Raw genomic sequence first — 16582 nt, forward strand, 5'->3', positions numbered from 1 at the left:
TTTCTGTATGGTGGTAGAACAAGCTAATGAAGCTGCTTCAGCGGCTACCCAGTAGCGTTGTCAGAAGATTGCATCGTGAGCGTTACAAGAAGACGACTTGGCTTACTCCTGTGCCTGACAGCCATAAACTCACCGACCAGGATATAACAGACTTTGTAGAATGTATTATTCAGCCTGTTCTTTTAGCAATGTTCAGCAAAACTGGAAGCCTAGAAGCAGCCCAAGCTCTGCAGAATCTCGCATTGATGCGCCCTGAGTTGGTAATCCCACCAGTACTTGAAAAGTGAGTCCAAATAGGATTGGCAAAAAGTGGTTTAGCGTCTATGTTTTAGATGGCCAAGAAAAGTGTTGCGTCCTTTCTGCAGCTGAAAAACTCAAATTTGGCAAGGGAACATTGGACTTTGGTTCGGATGCAGGATGCGTTCCTCTTGCCTCTCTTCCATTTTATGGATTTCTTTTTAAAATTTATAATACTGCCATTCAAATGTGGCATCTTATAATTGCCACAAAACAGAGGATCAGCTGCAGATTTGAACAATATGAAGCATTTTCCGCTGTACGTTTTTTCATGTGGTCCTGAGTAGGAAGAAGCGCAGTGCAACTTAATTTTGCTGATATTTAATGTTATTTTACATAGCCCCCACAGGGTTTGTTTGAAATCCAGTGTCTATAATTCATATAGACAAACTATAAAAATATACAGGTAGGTAGCCGTGTTGGTCTGCCATAGTCGAAACAAAATAAAATATGCGTGCGCATGCACACGAAAGCTCATACCAATAACAAACCTAGTTGGTCTCTAAGGTGCTACTGGAAGGATTTTTTTATTTTTTTGTTATAAAAATATACATCTGATTAGAGCTCCTGCAGGTGAAAATAATTTAATGCCTTATTTTCCAATGTGGAGCACTAAGATGTCAAGTGCATACAGCCAGACAGGTTGAGACCAAAGGCCTACCTTGTCCACCATTGTGTTTTCTGCAATGGTCAACCATATCCCTTTGGGAAGCCCACCAGCAGGACATTGGGGGGGGCAATAGTCCTCTCCCACTCTTGATCTCCAGCATCTGATCCTGGAGAGCTTACGCAGCAAAGGTCACCAACCTTCTTGGGCTTGCGGGTTTATGTATAAATTATTATTATTATTATTATTATTATTATTATTATTATTATTATTATTATTATTATTATGTTTGTAAACTGGACAAGCCGTTGTGGACACCATGCACATACCTGCTGGCTACTGTAGAATGCTTTTTTTCCCCAAGGCTAATGTTGAAGCCTCCCCTTTCAGTGTGAGGGGAGGGGATGCTTTGGGCACCAGGGATGTCCTCTCAGAGTGCGTGTGTCGCCCATCTAATCTTCTTTAAAGTTGTCTCTAAAGTTGTGCTTTGTGGAGAAGTTATTTCCCTTTTGTCTGTCATGATCCTCCCACCTTCCAGCTTTATTGAATGACCCTGGGTTCTGCTATACAAAGCTGCCTGGTTGAGAACTTATTTTTCACATTCTGCATATGGGCCATATATTTAGTACAGGTGTACCGTAGATTCTGGCATATAAGATGACTATTTAACCTTGGAAAAGAGGTTAAAAAGTCGGGGGTCGTCTTATACGCTGGTTATGGCTGCAGTGGGCAGCGGGCTCTGCTCTGCGCCGGCAGAAATCTGCCCGGTGAAGCTGCCCAGCGATACTAAGCCAGTTACTCTGGGCAGCTTCCTCCTGCCGTGGAGCCTGCTCCCCACTGCCGTTGCCCAGCGAAGCTGCTGAGGCATATAAGATGACCCCCCAAATTGGCAGCTGCCAATTTGGGGGGGGGTCATCTAATACGCCCAGTCGCCTAATACGCCGGAATCTACAGTAGTTGAGGGCCATAGCGCATTGGTAGAGAAATAGCGCATTGGTAGAGAAACTCCTTTGAATGTGGAAGGTCCTAGCCTTTATACCCATCATCTCCATGTAGGGCTAGGAATGCCCCCTTTTTGAAACTCTGCAGAGATAATGGCAGTTATTATAGATCATACATAGCTAGATGGGCCCCGTGGACTGTATAAGGCAGCTCCCTATATCCCTGCATGAGTAGAAATGCAAAGAATTATTTCATTGACGCACTGCGTCACCATAGAAGAGAGCTCATCTAATGGTAATTTTTCTCTTCCACAAAAAATGCATAGAACATACCCTGCACTGGAGACTTTAACAGAACCTCACCAACTCACAGCCACTTTAAGCTGTGTAATTGGAGTAGCTCGTAGCCTGGTATCTGGGGGCCAGTCATTTCCTGAAGGTCCAACGCACATGTTGCCTCTGCTGATGAGAGCGTTGCCTGGTGTGGATCCAAACGACTTCAGCAAATGCATGGTGAGTAAACTCTCTTCCACATACGGTTACGGCACAGTCAATTTTTTCCACAGCTTCATTGCCCTCCCCCCATGTGTCCTATTGTCATATTTCAACCCCCCCTTTCCCCAGGCTCCCACTTCTCCCCCTCGTAAGGACCCCAGACCAGCTCCGTTCTAGGGGTGAAGGGCACAGTGCACACAGCACTGCCCAAATGAGTGCAGTTTGGTGGCTTGTATTGTAATGTAATAAAACTATGAAAGAATGCATAACTCTCTGGTGGCTTTGCTTTCCCTTACCTATCCACTCTGCCTAAGTGTTTTTAACGTTGTTGGATTTAAATTATAAATAGTGGTTGTTCAGGATATGGAGAACAAGGAAGAAAATGATACCTAGTGTGCAGCTTCAGCAACGGACTACTGCATTTTATTTTATTTTTGGTAGTCCAGGGGGTAGGACTACCACATGTATAAAATATAAATGTGTAAAGTAAATCTATATAATAAATGGTGATAAATTACTTGCCCAGGCATGTTAATAATAATAATAATAATAATAATAATAATAATAATAATAATAATAATAATTTATTATTTATACCCCGCTCATCTGGCTGGGTTTCCCCAGCCACTCTGGGCGGCTTCCAAAAGAATATTAAAATACTGTGATACATTAAACATTAAAAGCTTCCCTAAACAGGGATGCCTTCAGATGTCTTCTAAAAGTCTGGTAGTTGTTTATCTCTTTGACATCTGGTGGGAGGGCGTTCCACGGGGAGGGCGCCACTACCGAGAAGGCCCTCTGCCTGGTTCCCTGTAACTTGGCTTCTCACAGTGAGGGAACCGCCAGAAGGTCCTCGGAGCTGGACCGAGGCCATTTAGGGCTTTAAAGGTCAGCACCAACACTTTGAATTGTGCTTGGAAACGTACTGGGAGCCAATGTAGGTCTTTCAAGACCAGTGTTATATTGTCTCAGCGGCCGCTCCCAGTCACCAGTCTAGCTGCTGCGTTCTGGATTAGTTATAGTTTCTGGGTCACCTTCAAAGGTAGCCCCACATAGAGAGCATTGCAATAGTCTAAGCCGGAGATAACCAGAGCATGCACCACTCTGGCGAGACAGTCTGCAGGCAGATAGGGTCTCCTGTTCCATGTGTTATACCGAGTGTTTAAAAGACTCTGGAAATTTAAACTTAATACACACAAATATGAACAGAGTGCAGTTCCTACAAAATATTCAACGTAATAAGACATTGTGCCAGACATCTTTTTGTAATTCATCTTGCAACCTTCTTGTTTGATCTGGACATTTGAAATCGGGGGATCCCATACTCATCCTTTGTTGTCACATGTGCAGCTTTTGTGCTCATTTACCTTAAAAAGGAATTGTGGTATAAGGCAGCAGGAATTCAAAGTAAGCATTCACTTATTGTGGTGTGATGCATGTTACCTCACACATGAGGTTTAGGATGCGTGGGCAGACATTTTGACCCAACCCTGAAACAAGGGTTTGCCTTACCGCCTATTTCAATTTTTCACATTACAGTTCAAAAAACAAACATGCTGTCTTTCAGTATAAGTGATTCACACTGAAACTTCCTTTGCATCTTCCAATAGATCACATTCCAGTTTATTGCAACGTTTTCCACTCTTGTGCCTTTAGTAGATTGTTCATCTGTACTACGAGAGAGAAATAACCTCACAGAGGTAAGATGTTAAATGGCTAATATATGCTGTTTCACGTGTTCTTTAGTGTAAGAAGCTCTTGGCTAATATATGCTTTTTTTAAGTGTAAGAAGCTATTGCATGTTGAACTGTTTAAAAAGATGTTAAAGTGTAAATATGAGAGGGAAAAAGATGTTTGTATAAGTAAAAGCCCATTTCAAGAAAGGGGAAATAATATTCTTTTGTCTATACTTCACAAGCAAAAAATATGCTTTGCACATTGAAGAATCAAATTACATATATGGCCCAAATTTGCAAATGAAAGTTTTGTACAGTTTTTCAATTCTGATCCCAGGATTTGGAGTTTTAACCTGTTTGACAAGAATGAGGATTGTGGCATGGGTAACTGAGGAGCAGAATGTTTAGAAGACGGTATAATGATTTTTTGGAGAAAATAATAATTTCATAAAACTGTATTTTGATGGCTCTGTTCTCGTCTGAGTCTATGGCCTATCTAAACTAAAAGGGATATGTAAGATCATTCTCAGGTTTCTAGCAGCTTCCTGGAAAGTGTATCATAGTTTGGAAGGACTGGAAACTAAAGTATTTTATTTCCTGTTGTGCCCTGACATCATAGGTGGAGAGAGAACTGTGCTCTGCTACTGCTGAATTTGAAGATTTTGTACTGCAGTTTATGGACAGGCAAGTTGTGGTGGGAGACAGTATACTGGTGATGTGATAACTGTCCTGCTGGCTTTCCAAGTGTTTCTCAACTTAGTCTTGCCCATCGGATGTTTTCTCCTAATTTATGTTCCCAGCTCTATTGGTCACAGGGCAGATGAGTACATAAATGCTTTTAATAGTACCTGGCTACATACAGAGTAAAGATAAAGGGACCCCTGACCATTAGGTCCAGTCGTGGCCGACTCTGGGGTTGCGGCGCTCATCTCGCTTTATTGGCCGAGGGAGCCGGCTTACAGCTTCCAGGTCATGTGGCCAGCATAACTAAGCCGCTTCTGGCGAACCACAGCAGCGCATGGAAATGCCTTTTACCTTCCCGCCAGAGCGGTACCTATTTATTACTTGCACTTTGCCGTGCTTTCGAACTGCTAGGTTGGCAGGAGCAGGGACCGAGCAACGGGAGCTCACCCCGTCACGGGGATTTGAACCGCCGACCTTCTGATCGGCAAGTCCTAGGCTCTGTGGTTTAACCCACAGCGCCACCCGTGTGATGTATGTTTAAGATTAAACATTTTAAATCGCGTTTTAAAAATTGGGGGAAATGATAAGTTGAAGGATTCACAGACTGCCTGTTCTTTAGGCTGGTACTTGCAAAGAGAGGGAGAGAGCGTTGATTGCAGTGCATGAATGTTCTATGAAGGGGATTGCAGGTGTAGAACCAGCAAGGTATGGAGAGAGGCAGGGAGCTCAAGTGGTGGAACTGCAACAGCAAAAGCCATGAGCTTTGATATATCTTGCTCTAGCATCCCAGTGCCTTTCTCCAGGGCTGTTTGCAAAATGAGTGGCTGTTCAGCTCTTCCCTTCCCCCTCAGATTTGGCACTGCGCACTTTGAAGCCTGCAGCCAAAAACATGATAATTCTGTGCTTCTTTAGCCCAGTAGACACTCCTGTCTTTTCTTGTGGCAGATTTCTTCTGCTTCCTTGTTTTTAGATTTATTTGAAGATTATTTTGAAGATGAATCAAGCACTGACTTTACAAGCCAGGCAAACCTATTATGCAGACAGTGTGTGGAGAGACATCAGTGATGGTAAAAAGAAAACAAAATCCTAATATTTTTTCTTCGACTTTTTATTGTGCAGGTGTTTTGCGCTCATAGAAAGCAGCACACTGGAGCAAACAAGAGAAGAGACTGAGACAGAAAAGATGACTCATTTGGAGAGTTTAGTGGAATTAGGCTTGTCCTCAACTTTCAGCACAATTCTCACACAGTGTTCGAAAGAGATATTTAAGGTATGTGTCACCAAGAGTTGGAAAAGTGTTCAACTTCTTTGCCTCACTTTTTTTTGTAAAACAAAAGCTTGTGGAACTGTAGATGGTTTCCCTGTTCTGTGTTTAGGGAAGGAAGAACATTAAAAGGCCAGTGTAGATGTTCATTTGCTTAACCTGCAATCATAAAGCACTGTAAAATTGTAGCACACAATTAAAGCAGAATATACAATATGGATTCCCAAGATCTACTTGGACATGCTTAGTTGGGGACAGAGGGTGGGTTACTTTGCTATTTAAAATGGCACAACCTCATACTGTACCACAAACTGCTTCTGAAACATGTCTCAGGCATACCAAGCGGCGGGGAAGGTAGCATAGTTCTTTAGATCTGTGCTGATGTTGTTTTCTATGCCAAGAGTTTGTGATGTCACAACTCCATGACGTGTTTTTTTTTTTTGTTTCTTTTAAAGCTTGGTGTTAAGGACCTAGTTCTGTTAAGATGATAAACCTGCACCTGGGTTATAGAACCTTCTTCCTTTGTGACATTCTCTGTTTCGGGTGTGGAGGCAATGTTTTTGTATGGAGGAAATGCATTCATTTGAATCTGAAGTGGTATAACCCGGATACAGGATTATCACTCTAGTGGAAAGTAGGACAAGGAAATGCCTGCTTCCTTCTGACTTAAATAACATCTAGAACATAGGTAGGCAAACTAAGGTCCGGGGGCCGGATCTGGCCCAATCGCTTTCTAAATCCGGCCTACGGACGGTCCAGGAATCAGCATGTTTTTATATGAGTAGAATGTGTGCTTTTATTTAAAATGCATCTCTGAGTTATTTGGGGGGCCTGCCTTGTGTTTTTACATGAGTAGAATGTGTGCTTTTATTTAAAATGCATCTCTGGATGCATATAGGAATTCGTTCATTTCCCCCCAAAAAATATAGTCCTGCTCCCCACAAGGTTTGAGGGACAGTGGACTGGCCCCCTGCTGAAAAAGTTTACTGACCCCTGTGCTAGAATGTAAGGGGAAAATCACACTGTAGCTTGATTTAAGGCAACACCAGACTTAAAATTAAATGTGTTGTATTTTCTTTATTCTCCCCCCCCCCCCCGCCCGAGGGCATAGGCCTTCTTCATGTATCTTTTAGCTCCTTAATAAGCAGCTTCATCAATATGTACATGACTCCTGTGTTCTGCCTTAGGAAATCAAATGGTTCTTAAGCAAGCTTTTATTATTCTTTCCTATCTGCTAAAGCTGATGGACTCCATGGTATTCTGAAGGGTGGGTGACTTACCTAAGTCACCTGCTGGACTTGCCTAAGCTGTCTCCATATCCCTGGATGCTTCACAGACCTATTACCAGCACGTTTCTTTTAATCATGGGTGGTCAATCTGTGGAGGAAGCAGTAGGTGAAAATGGCATGCCCAGAGAAGAACTATTGTGTCTCCCTTAGTCATATATCCTGCCTTTCTAGCACTGTGCTGCTGCCCCAAGGAACCAGGAGCTGCATGTTCCCTGTAGATTATACAAGAGCAGAACTATCACATTAAGTGTTTGACTTGCAATGCCCTTGCCAAAAGTGGTTTGCCACATGGCGTTGGTGAACGCTTGGTTTCCTTATTCCTTTCTGGTTTTCTCATCATGATGGAGACTGAACTTACAGCGGATTCCACGTAGCTCCTCTGCCTGCACTGTGAGAGTGCCATCAATTATATATTTAAATCAGAATATCTATCTATCTGCCCATAAAGCGATGTTTCCTACCTGGATGATTGAATTGCACTTTTTCTTTTGTGCGTTTCTCTTAGGTTGCCTTGGAGAAGGTTTTCAATTTTGCCGTTTCGAATATATTTGAGACGAGAGTAGCAGGACGGATGGTGGCCGACATGTGCCGAGCTGCCGTGAAAGTGAGACCTTATTCTTTCCCTCCTTTCAGCCTTTCTTGGTTGAGATGCAAACCAAGGAGTAACCTTAGCTGCTCTGTTTTTGCTGGCCCTGGGAATATTTATTTGCCAGTTCTCTCTGTGCTTGTGGGCCTTAAATTGCACATTATCTTACCCAGCCATTCATGCCTTCCAGAATCAAGGCCAGTAATCAGAGGCAGATTTCTAATTATTGCTGTAGGATGCTCATTATCTGTAAAGCATGCAAACTTCCATGCTTGCAAAGAGATCTTAATGTAGAACTTGATTCTTTGTGACATTTCAGTGCTGTCCTGAGGAGTCTTTGAAGCTCTTTGTACCCCATTGCTGCAGTGTTATAACACATCTTACTCTCAGTAAGTGCCAAAGATTTTACATTGTTTTGTGACTGGCTTGTGTTTGACTGTGTGTGTGTTTGCCTGTTTATAATGTGGTTTGTTTGTTTGTTTGTTTGTTTATTAATTACTGCTATCTGGAGGATATTTTGCATGTTTATATTTCACTGTTTTCCCAAGCTGCTCAGGGCAACATACATGGCTCCACCTGCTATTTTTATTATCACGGCAACCCCTGTTGTGAGCAGGTGAGGATTCGAAATCTCCAGTGGCCCATGCTCACCCAGTGATCCAGGTGACCCACTGGGATTTTTAACATAGATCTCCCCATTTCAAATCCAGCACTCTAACCACACCTGCACTCTGGCAACATTTACTTAATGTTTTCATGTGCAATTCCTTCCTAACTTCCCTGGGATCTAGTGATGAAATAAATACTTCGTGACCCCATGGACCAGAGCACGCCAGGCCCTCCTGTCTTCCACTGCCTCCTGCAGTTTGGTCAAACTCATGCTGGTAGCTTTGAGAACACTGTCCAACCATCTCGTCCTCTGTCGTCCCCTTCTCCTTGTGCCCTCCATCTTTCCCAACATCAGGGTCTTTTCCAGGGAGTCTTCTCTTCTCATGAGGTGGCCAAAGTATTGGAGCCTCAGCTTCACGATCTGTCCTTCCAGTGAAGAAGAAGAAGAGTTTGGATTTGCTATCCCGCTTTATCACTACCCTAGGGAGTCTCAAAGCGGCTAACATTCTCCTTTCCCCTCCTCCCCCACAACAAACGCTCTGAGAGGTGAGTGGGGCTGAGAGACTTCACAGAAGTGTGACTGGCCCAAGGTCACCCAGCAGCTGCATGTGGAGGAGCGGAGACGCGAACCCGGTTCACCAGATTATGAGTCTACCGCTCTTAACCACTACACCACACAGTGAGCACTCAGGGCTGATTTCCTTCAGAATGGATAGGTTTGATCTTCTTGCAGTCCATGGGACTCTCAAATAAATACCAAACTACTGTAATTCCAGAAGATTAGCTGAGTATGGCTGTAGCTAAAGCCAATTTATTTTACGGTAGCAGATTATTGGATGCTGCTTCCTGGTCCTGCCTTACTGGCTTGCAAAGGGAGCATGGTTGGGACCTGCTCTTTCGACGCTCTTCATTTGTTTCAGTTTCAAAGCAGCATCTGGGCAAGGAAGATATTCGGATACGCTGTTCCGCACTTCTTGCCTCGAACCCTTATCTTTGCTTCACAGCGCTCCTGTCGTGTGTGCACCACATGGCAGCAAATGTGTTTGTCACTCAGTTTATATGCTGGAGAAAGCTGTAGCCGTTCCCAGTTCCTTAATTCATGTACCCATTCCATCACGGCATCCCGTTGCGTCGGAAGCAGTCATGCTGCCCACATGACCCGGGAAGCTGCCTGTGGACTAACGCCGGCTCCCTCGGCCTGAAAGCGAGATGAGCGCCACAACCCTGTGGTTTCCTTTGACTGGACTTAACCGTCCGGGGGTCCTTTACCTTTTTACGCCTTAATACACAGTAGGAAACACGTTAGACACAAGTGCTTTGAAAGCCAGGCAAACCTGGCATTACAACCAAGTATACCTTTGACAGAGAGTTGCAAGCCAATCTTGGTCCCAGGGCAAGTGTACTTGTGTGCTACATGTACACGTGAGCACATGTTTGTTGCATTCATAAGCAACAGTTTTTGAGTAGTCCTTAGTCTTCCACCTTTTTAAAGTTCTCATTCCCCCCACTCCACCCGCCTTCTGGGCAGTAGAAGAGGGAGATTCAACCTAATGGGGGCGGGAATGCATCTGTTAGGGTGCTTTGTAGGAAAGAGAGACTTCAGTACACAAATTAAAACCAAAGCTATCCACACAGAGTCTTTGCCCAAAACAACCATGAGCTTTGCCAGCAACAGCCTTAGAGCATCTAAGCCCCTGAAGTGCCGGCACTATTTTGTATTTTGTTTTTTACTATTATTATTATTATTATTAACCCTTTTATTGGCATCACATGCAACATCCAAAACAAATCAATACAGAATTACCACTTCCCCAGTGGCACAAAACATTTGCTAAAAGTAAAGAGGCAGAGCAGTCTGTCGTCACATCTCATGGTCTCCCGGGAGATCAGACGTCTGCAGTGTATTTCGACGACAAAAAACCAAATAGAGATATTTCGCCACTAACTTGGTGAGCTCCTGATCATTCCCCAGTAATAGAAAATGTATGACCTCTGACTCTGGTTTCCATTTGAGGATACAGAGTTGATCTAGAAATTGCTGGCGGAGATCAGCATATAGTTTACAATTGAGAACCACATGTGTAAGTGTTTCCACCAGGTCAGTTGTGCAGTTTTTATTAGTTTTATCAGCTTTTGTCTAATGACTAATGCTTCAGCTGAGTGCTATTATGGAAGACAACTGAGAGCAGGAAAGGGTGCCTTTAACTGGGTTTGTTCAGTTTCTAAGGTTTGAGTTGCCATTGTCGTGCCCGTGGGCACAGTGGTGCCCTTGAGGACTTCACCCGATGTCTGTCAATCCTGTCGCCATCCTCTTTGTTATGAGGCAATGAGTGTGGCTACCTCTTCCCCTCACTGCAGAAAGTTCATTTTGCTGGAGGAGGAAGTTGGGGAAGAAGCCAGTACTCATTATTTTGCTTTTCTAGGCTCAGATCAGTACCTAAGCAGACAGTAGGGAGAGAAAGGGATCTGGGAGACAGGGGAAAGGAAAACCAGGGTAGGTGGGATGAGGCGTTGGGAGTGTGGAGTCATGAAAGGAATTGCTTGTATGCCAGAGAGAAAGTGACTACACATGCCGGATCCAGTAAAATGGGTCCTTTTGAAGATTTGTGGGGGGTTTTCTGCACACACTCTGGCAAATTAAATCACAGATCACATCAGACTTCATTGACTTAGCTGTACAAAAATAATAATCAGAAATTTAGTGCTTTCCAGTGTTTCTAGCTTGTTCAAAAACATTGATTCAAGGCGTATAACCCACTGCGGGAGGCAGTGGAAGGCAGGAGTGCCTGGCGTGCTCTGGTCCATGGGGTCACGAAGAGCCGGACACGGCTAAACGACTAAACAACAACATAGCTATAATTTTTACAAGAGAGCCCCTTAAAACTATCATCACATCATGTGTTGCCTTTGCATCCACATCTCTGTAACGTGATTTGTTGGTGGGCTTCTTTCCATCCTGTGCAAAAGCCATGAATATGCTTTTTGAAAAACAACAGCAACAACAACTTGTTATGTTGACCATAAGAAATTGCTGATGAAAGTGGAATAACATTAGAACTTGATGCTTCCCCCCCGCTAGATGATGATGTCTTGCGTGATGAAGAGTTAGATAAAGAGCTCCTCTGGAACCTTCAGCTTCTGTCGGAGGTATTATGGAGAATGCTGCTTTTAATGCTTTATTTTCCAACTGTGTACTTGATCCATACTTAGTTTCGGTAAAAAAAATCGAGTACTTTTAAATAAATGCTTTTCTACGCAGAACCTTCTATGTGATGTATACACAGGGGGAAGCCTGTGAGCATTGTGACTGAGAATAAACTGTCTAGACAGAGTGGAAGGCGTTGTGTCAGATTACCCCAGTGCAGTGTCTGCTGTCCTGTTTTGAGCAGTGACAGCTAGATCCTTATTTTATCCTGAAGGACGAGCGGGGAGACAAAAGCTTCCCTATCAAGGTTGCAGCTGCAAGGCTTTAAGTGGGGAAACAGCAGCTGCAGCATTGCTCCCAGATGTTCATTCTGTGGGGAACATAATGGCACATGAAAACTTGTCATTGCCCCACCCTTTTCCTTCAGCCCATTGCGACGGATTTCCTTTGGAAATTCACTTTCTTCTTCTTCTTTACCTTTATATCCAGCCGTTAAACCGAGGTGCTCAAAACGGCATACATGCAGTTTGCAGGTGGGGTTGTCCTGCTTTAGCCAAAGCTAGCATTCCTAAGTTCACTCACGAGGGCAATCTAAAAGGTAAGGTCTGGCCAGGGTCTGAAGTCAAATCCTTGGGGCCAAGTTCCAAGAGCAGCTCCAGGGGGTGCCTGAGAGTCAGACAGATTCAGTTAAGAGCAAAGGGCTCCAAAAGAAATCAAGCAAAACTTGCAGTGGGCACATTTGGTGGGGCTGGGTTGGTACCTGGGTCCTATTTAGAGTAGCTGCGGCACTCAAAATGCGAAAGATGCATTGATTTTCTCTTCCAGAGCTTGCGTTCCTGTGTGTGGCGTTCCTATTTTGTTGATGATAATATTTAATTTCCGATGTTTCAACTCTTTGGCTAGATCACTCGTGTGGATGGGAAGAAGTTGCTGCCGTACAGGGAGCAGCTTTTGAAGATTCTACAGCGAACCCTCCATTTAACCTGTAAGCAGGGTTACATTCTGTCTTGTAACCTACTGCACCACCTTCTTCGTTCTGCTACACTTATCTACCCCACAGAATACTGCAGTGTGCCAGGTGGCTTTGACAAGCCTCTTTCTGAATACTTTCCTATCAAGGCAAGGATTTTAACTTACTTAGGATTAGAGAATTCCCCTTCCCCCCACCTCTCTCTCTTTCTCTTTCTCTCAAAAAGAATCTAAACTATTATTTTATTTGCGTTTATCTGAGGATTCACCTAACCCCCAGCAGCGATGGAAAGTGTAATTGAAAGATGCAGTGCCAATCTTTAACAGAAATTTTATGTTTACGCTTTTCCTCTCTCTAGCACATGCCACCTCAAGGGAATGGGCATTTAACGCACCAAAAAAATAGACTCTAGATGTGAAAGCTTAATGTTAAATGCATTGTCGATCAGCTCATTATCTAGGGGCTGCCTCAAACGATGTCTCTGCACTGTTCTCCACAGTGTGTGAAAAGGATGCCACCTCTTTTACTGCATGTGTGCCAGTTCTCCATTGAAGTTATATGCAGCATACTGTCAATCAAAGATTTCTTCTTGTGTATTGTATTGTACAGTCGGAAGTTGAATGCCTTGCAAGACAAACGTTTTGGCTCCCGGATGCCGCAAATCCGGAAGTGATTGTCCTGGTTTGCGAACGTTCTTTGGAACCCGAACGTCCATTGCGGCTTCCAATGGGCTGCAGGAGCTTCCTGCAGCCCATCGGAAGCTGCACCTTGGTTCCCGAACGTTTTGGAAGTCGAACTGACTTCTGGAACGGATTCTGTTCAACTTCCGAGGTACGACTGTATACACAAAGTGCACCTATTGGTCTTGTAACATGTGAAGCTGCTTGGAGCGCCCAATTTCATACAAAACTTTAGGGTGCAAATCAGAAGCCGGCTCCGGTTAATTTTCACCGATTCAAGTGATACCTTTTGTCCATCTTCACAGTCCAGATCATTCCTAGGCATGTGTAATGTAATCAGTATAGACAGGAGCAGTTTTCACCATTATGTTGGCATCGTTCCTGGCATGATTGTCAGATTTTACACACTGCTGGTGTGAGTGCATGTCCAAAGATGGTTATGACTGCTTGTCAGTACGAAAAACATAGGGCAAACCTGCTTACTGTGTTAGGCCACAGTGGGTTCATGGCAGCTGAATCTGAAATGATCTCCCACGTCCATCAACTTTAGCCGTTGGTGGCTATTTTGTGCAGTCCTAATATACCTGTTACATTTGATACTTTTTTTGTGGAAAAATGGTTGACGCCCAAGGAAGAAACAGTGAAGCATTATATTAAAACACAAAAGATTATTAAATCAAAATAAAGTGACAGCAACATTGATTCTCACAGGAACTAAAAACAGGTGGCAATAAGTTACTGTTTTTAATATGTGGGCAGTAACCGTGTTGTCAACTAGGCAGCAGTGTTTATGAAAAATAATTGATGTTACCTTGGAGTGGCTGAAACCTGGCAATTGAGGGGCCTGCTTGTCTCTTGAAAAGTCTCAAGGACTGGTTGAAAAACTCAAGGACTGGTTGCCTGCTTTTTGGCCCTTGATGAAAACTGCACTATTTATTTATGCCCCACCCTTTTCCCTGATGGGACTCAAGGCAGCTCACGTATAAAAATGAGAGCCAGTAAAATCATAGAAAAAGCAATAATTAAAAGCAATTAAACATTGTTAGAAGTAAAACCACATAGAATCTATAAAAATCATATGAATAATTACAATAAAGGCAGTTAAAAGCAGTCAGTTCCCAAAAGCGCATTGGAACAAAAAACGATTCATCTGCTGGTGGAAGGACCATAAGGAGGGAGCCTGTCTAACTTTTCTGGGGAGGCAGTTCCAAAGTCTGAGAACATTATTCTGGCTGGAACATGTCCTTAACTGTGATCATGCCTCTTGTTTGTTTCTATGGAGCCTACTATACAAAGATAACATTTAAATTATTAGCTCCACCCAGTTTTGCCTATTTTCCCTCCCACCACTTTCATGTGGCCATTGGAAGGCTGTCCAGAAGGGCCAAAAAAGGTTGCTAGTGAGCTTTATTTTCAAAATTTGCTGCAAGGCTCTCCTCTCAGTTATCCCAAACTGTTACCTTCTAAGATATTTTTGTGTGTGATGTGTTCCTCTTGCCCAGGGCACCAGGTGCCAACCCTCTTTTGTCTATAGTAAATATTACCCTCATGTGTAACATGTGATATGTTTACCTTTCTCACTAAGTGCGCAATGCACACTCTTCTCTTATGTTTACAGGACTGGGGGAAGCCTGGGGATCTATGGAAACTTGACATCCAATGGCATGTTCCTTCAGCCGAAGAGATCGCTTTTTCCTTTGAGTTGCTGGATTCTTTTCTGCAGCCGGAACTTGACAAGCTAGAAAGCTATGCAGATGGAAATCTTGAAATGTCCAGGTTCGTAGATGTATATCTGGTGGTTAGGTTTTTCTCAAGAGTTTAACAGACAGGCACATTTTGGGTTGGCAATATTTGCACAGGTAGACTGGCTGTCAGCTTGCGAAGGGGCTTGGTGGGTGTTCTGCAAACCTGATGTGGTTGCAGACACATCTTTATTGTGCAGTTCAGCCAATTCAGCTTCTTGGCATATGCATTTATTTGCTGGTACACCTGATAATATGTGCTTAACTGTTGTGTGAATGTGTTTCGCTTTGATTCTTGAAGATTTTGGCTTGCCGAAGTCCTCCTGGTGACTTTGTAGTTGAGGACCTTTCAGTTCAGAACATTTGTACCTACAGTACATATCAAAAATGTAGCATGTGAAATGCCCTCCTGTAATGAATTGTGTGTGGCTCCCGGTTTGAACTGGAGTGTCCCCAACTGCCACATAACAGGTTCACGCAAGGACTTCCACTTAAAGAATGAAGCTTCCCCTCTGCCCTCCCCACCCTAAAATAAGTTCTGTCATAGGATGCCTTTGTTAGATGCGACCCTATGTAGGGAGCCAGTGTGGTTTAGTGTGACTATACCTGTCCAGGTAAACGAAATCCGGGTTCTAATCTCTGCTCAATCATGAAGCTTGCTAGTTCTTAGTTGATTTAAATCAAGTTTCCTGTTTATGTTACTTTGTGTATTTTCTCAACAAAGCGTATGTTCTAAGTAACTAGATGTGGGAAACCTCTGAGCAGTGGGTCAGATGTGCCCCTCTGGGCATCCCTATCCCCTGCTTGCCCTGCCCTCCAGTGAGGCAATTAGGCTTGAGAACCGCCTCCCTTGGAGTCAGTGGGACAAGATTTTCAAGCTAGTTGCCGCCCGTGCGGCAGGTTCAGAGTGATGTTGCATCTGGAGGGGGAAGGGTTAACACAATTCTCCCGTCAGGGCTGGAGTCGGATGCAGGTCAGCATGAAGAGAGTGAGAGCCAGTTGTCAGTGAAGTTAACTTTTTATTAAAGGAAACGGATCTACAACTCGGCGACCTTTCCCAGTAGCTCTTGCCCCTTTGGCGCAGTTGCCAGGAATGAAGGTCCCTGCCTTCCATATCTCTCCACAAGGCTCCTCCTTGCCTGGATGTTTAAACTGCATTTACACACCTCTGGCTTCTGACCTGCCCTCCTGATTATTCCATGCATTCTTGGAGTGGGGTGGGGTGGAGGGGAGTGGCGAATTTGTTGCAGCAGGAGGAGGGATCCTTCAGCTGCCTCTTGAACCCCCTCCTCTGCTTCAGCCTCGAGGTCTGAACTGCTCCCTGTCACAGGCTCTACCTGCTCTCTAAACCCTGTTGCTACTCCAGCATCCGGCACCTTCTCCCAATCTTCTCCGGCTGACCTCTCTTCTGTGTCCCCTCATTTCTCCCCTAACTCTTAAGCCTTCCTCCCCTGGGGTTTCCCCAGCATGTACCTCTCACAACTCATCCTGCCAGTCCCTGCGCACTGCAGTCCCCTTGGGAGATCACATAACCCTCCAGTGCTCTTTTCAAATCCAGTTGTTGCTGGGGTGTGTGGTTTGTGTGCGCGCTTCGGAT

The 16582-nt window shown here is 44.1% G+C and overlaps 1 protein-coding gene across 3 annotated transcripts in view; it reads left to right on the forward strand.

The window, feature by feature from the left end:
- PSME4 (proteasome activator subunit 4) overlaps positions 1-16582 on the forward strand; it is an 83063-nt gene that overhangs the window by 33610 nt on the left and 32871 nt on the right. For all 3 annotated transcript variants that reach the window (XM_081903645.1, XM_081903644.1, XM_081903646.1), the window contains 10 exons: positions 18-283; positions 2172-2358; positions 3951-4040; positions 4636-4700; positions 5820-5970; positions 7759-7857; positions 8159-8228; positions 11528-11595; positions 12497-12712; positions 14862-15019. In XM_081903645.1, the coding sequence (XP_081759771.1) occupies positions 18-283; positions 2172-2358; positions 3951-4040; positions 4636-4700; positions 5820-5970; positions 7759-7857; positions 8159-8228; positions 11528-11595; positions 12497-12712; positions 14862-15019 (1370 nt within the window). The remainder of the gene's footprint in view (positions 1-17; positions 284-2171; positions 2359-3950; positions 4041-4635; positions 4701-5819; positions 5971-7758; positions 7858-8158; positions 8229-11527; positions 11596-12496; positions 12713-14861; positions 15020-16582) is intronic.

The sequence above is a fragment of the Podarcis melisellensis genome, assembly GCF_964234715.1.
Source record: "Podarcis melisellensis genome assembly, chromosome: 3".
Classification (NCBI taxonomy): Eukaryota; Metazoa; Chordata; class Lepidosauria; order Squamata; family Lacertidae; genus Podarcis; species Podarcis melisellensis.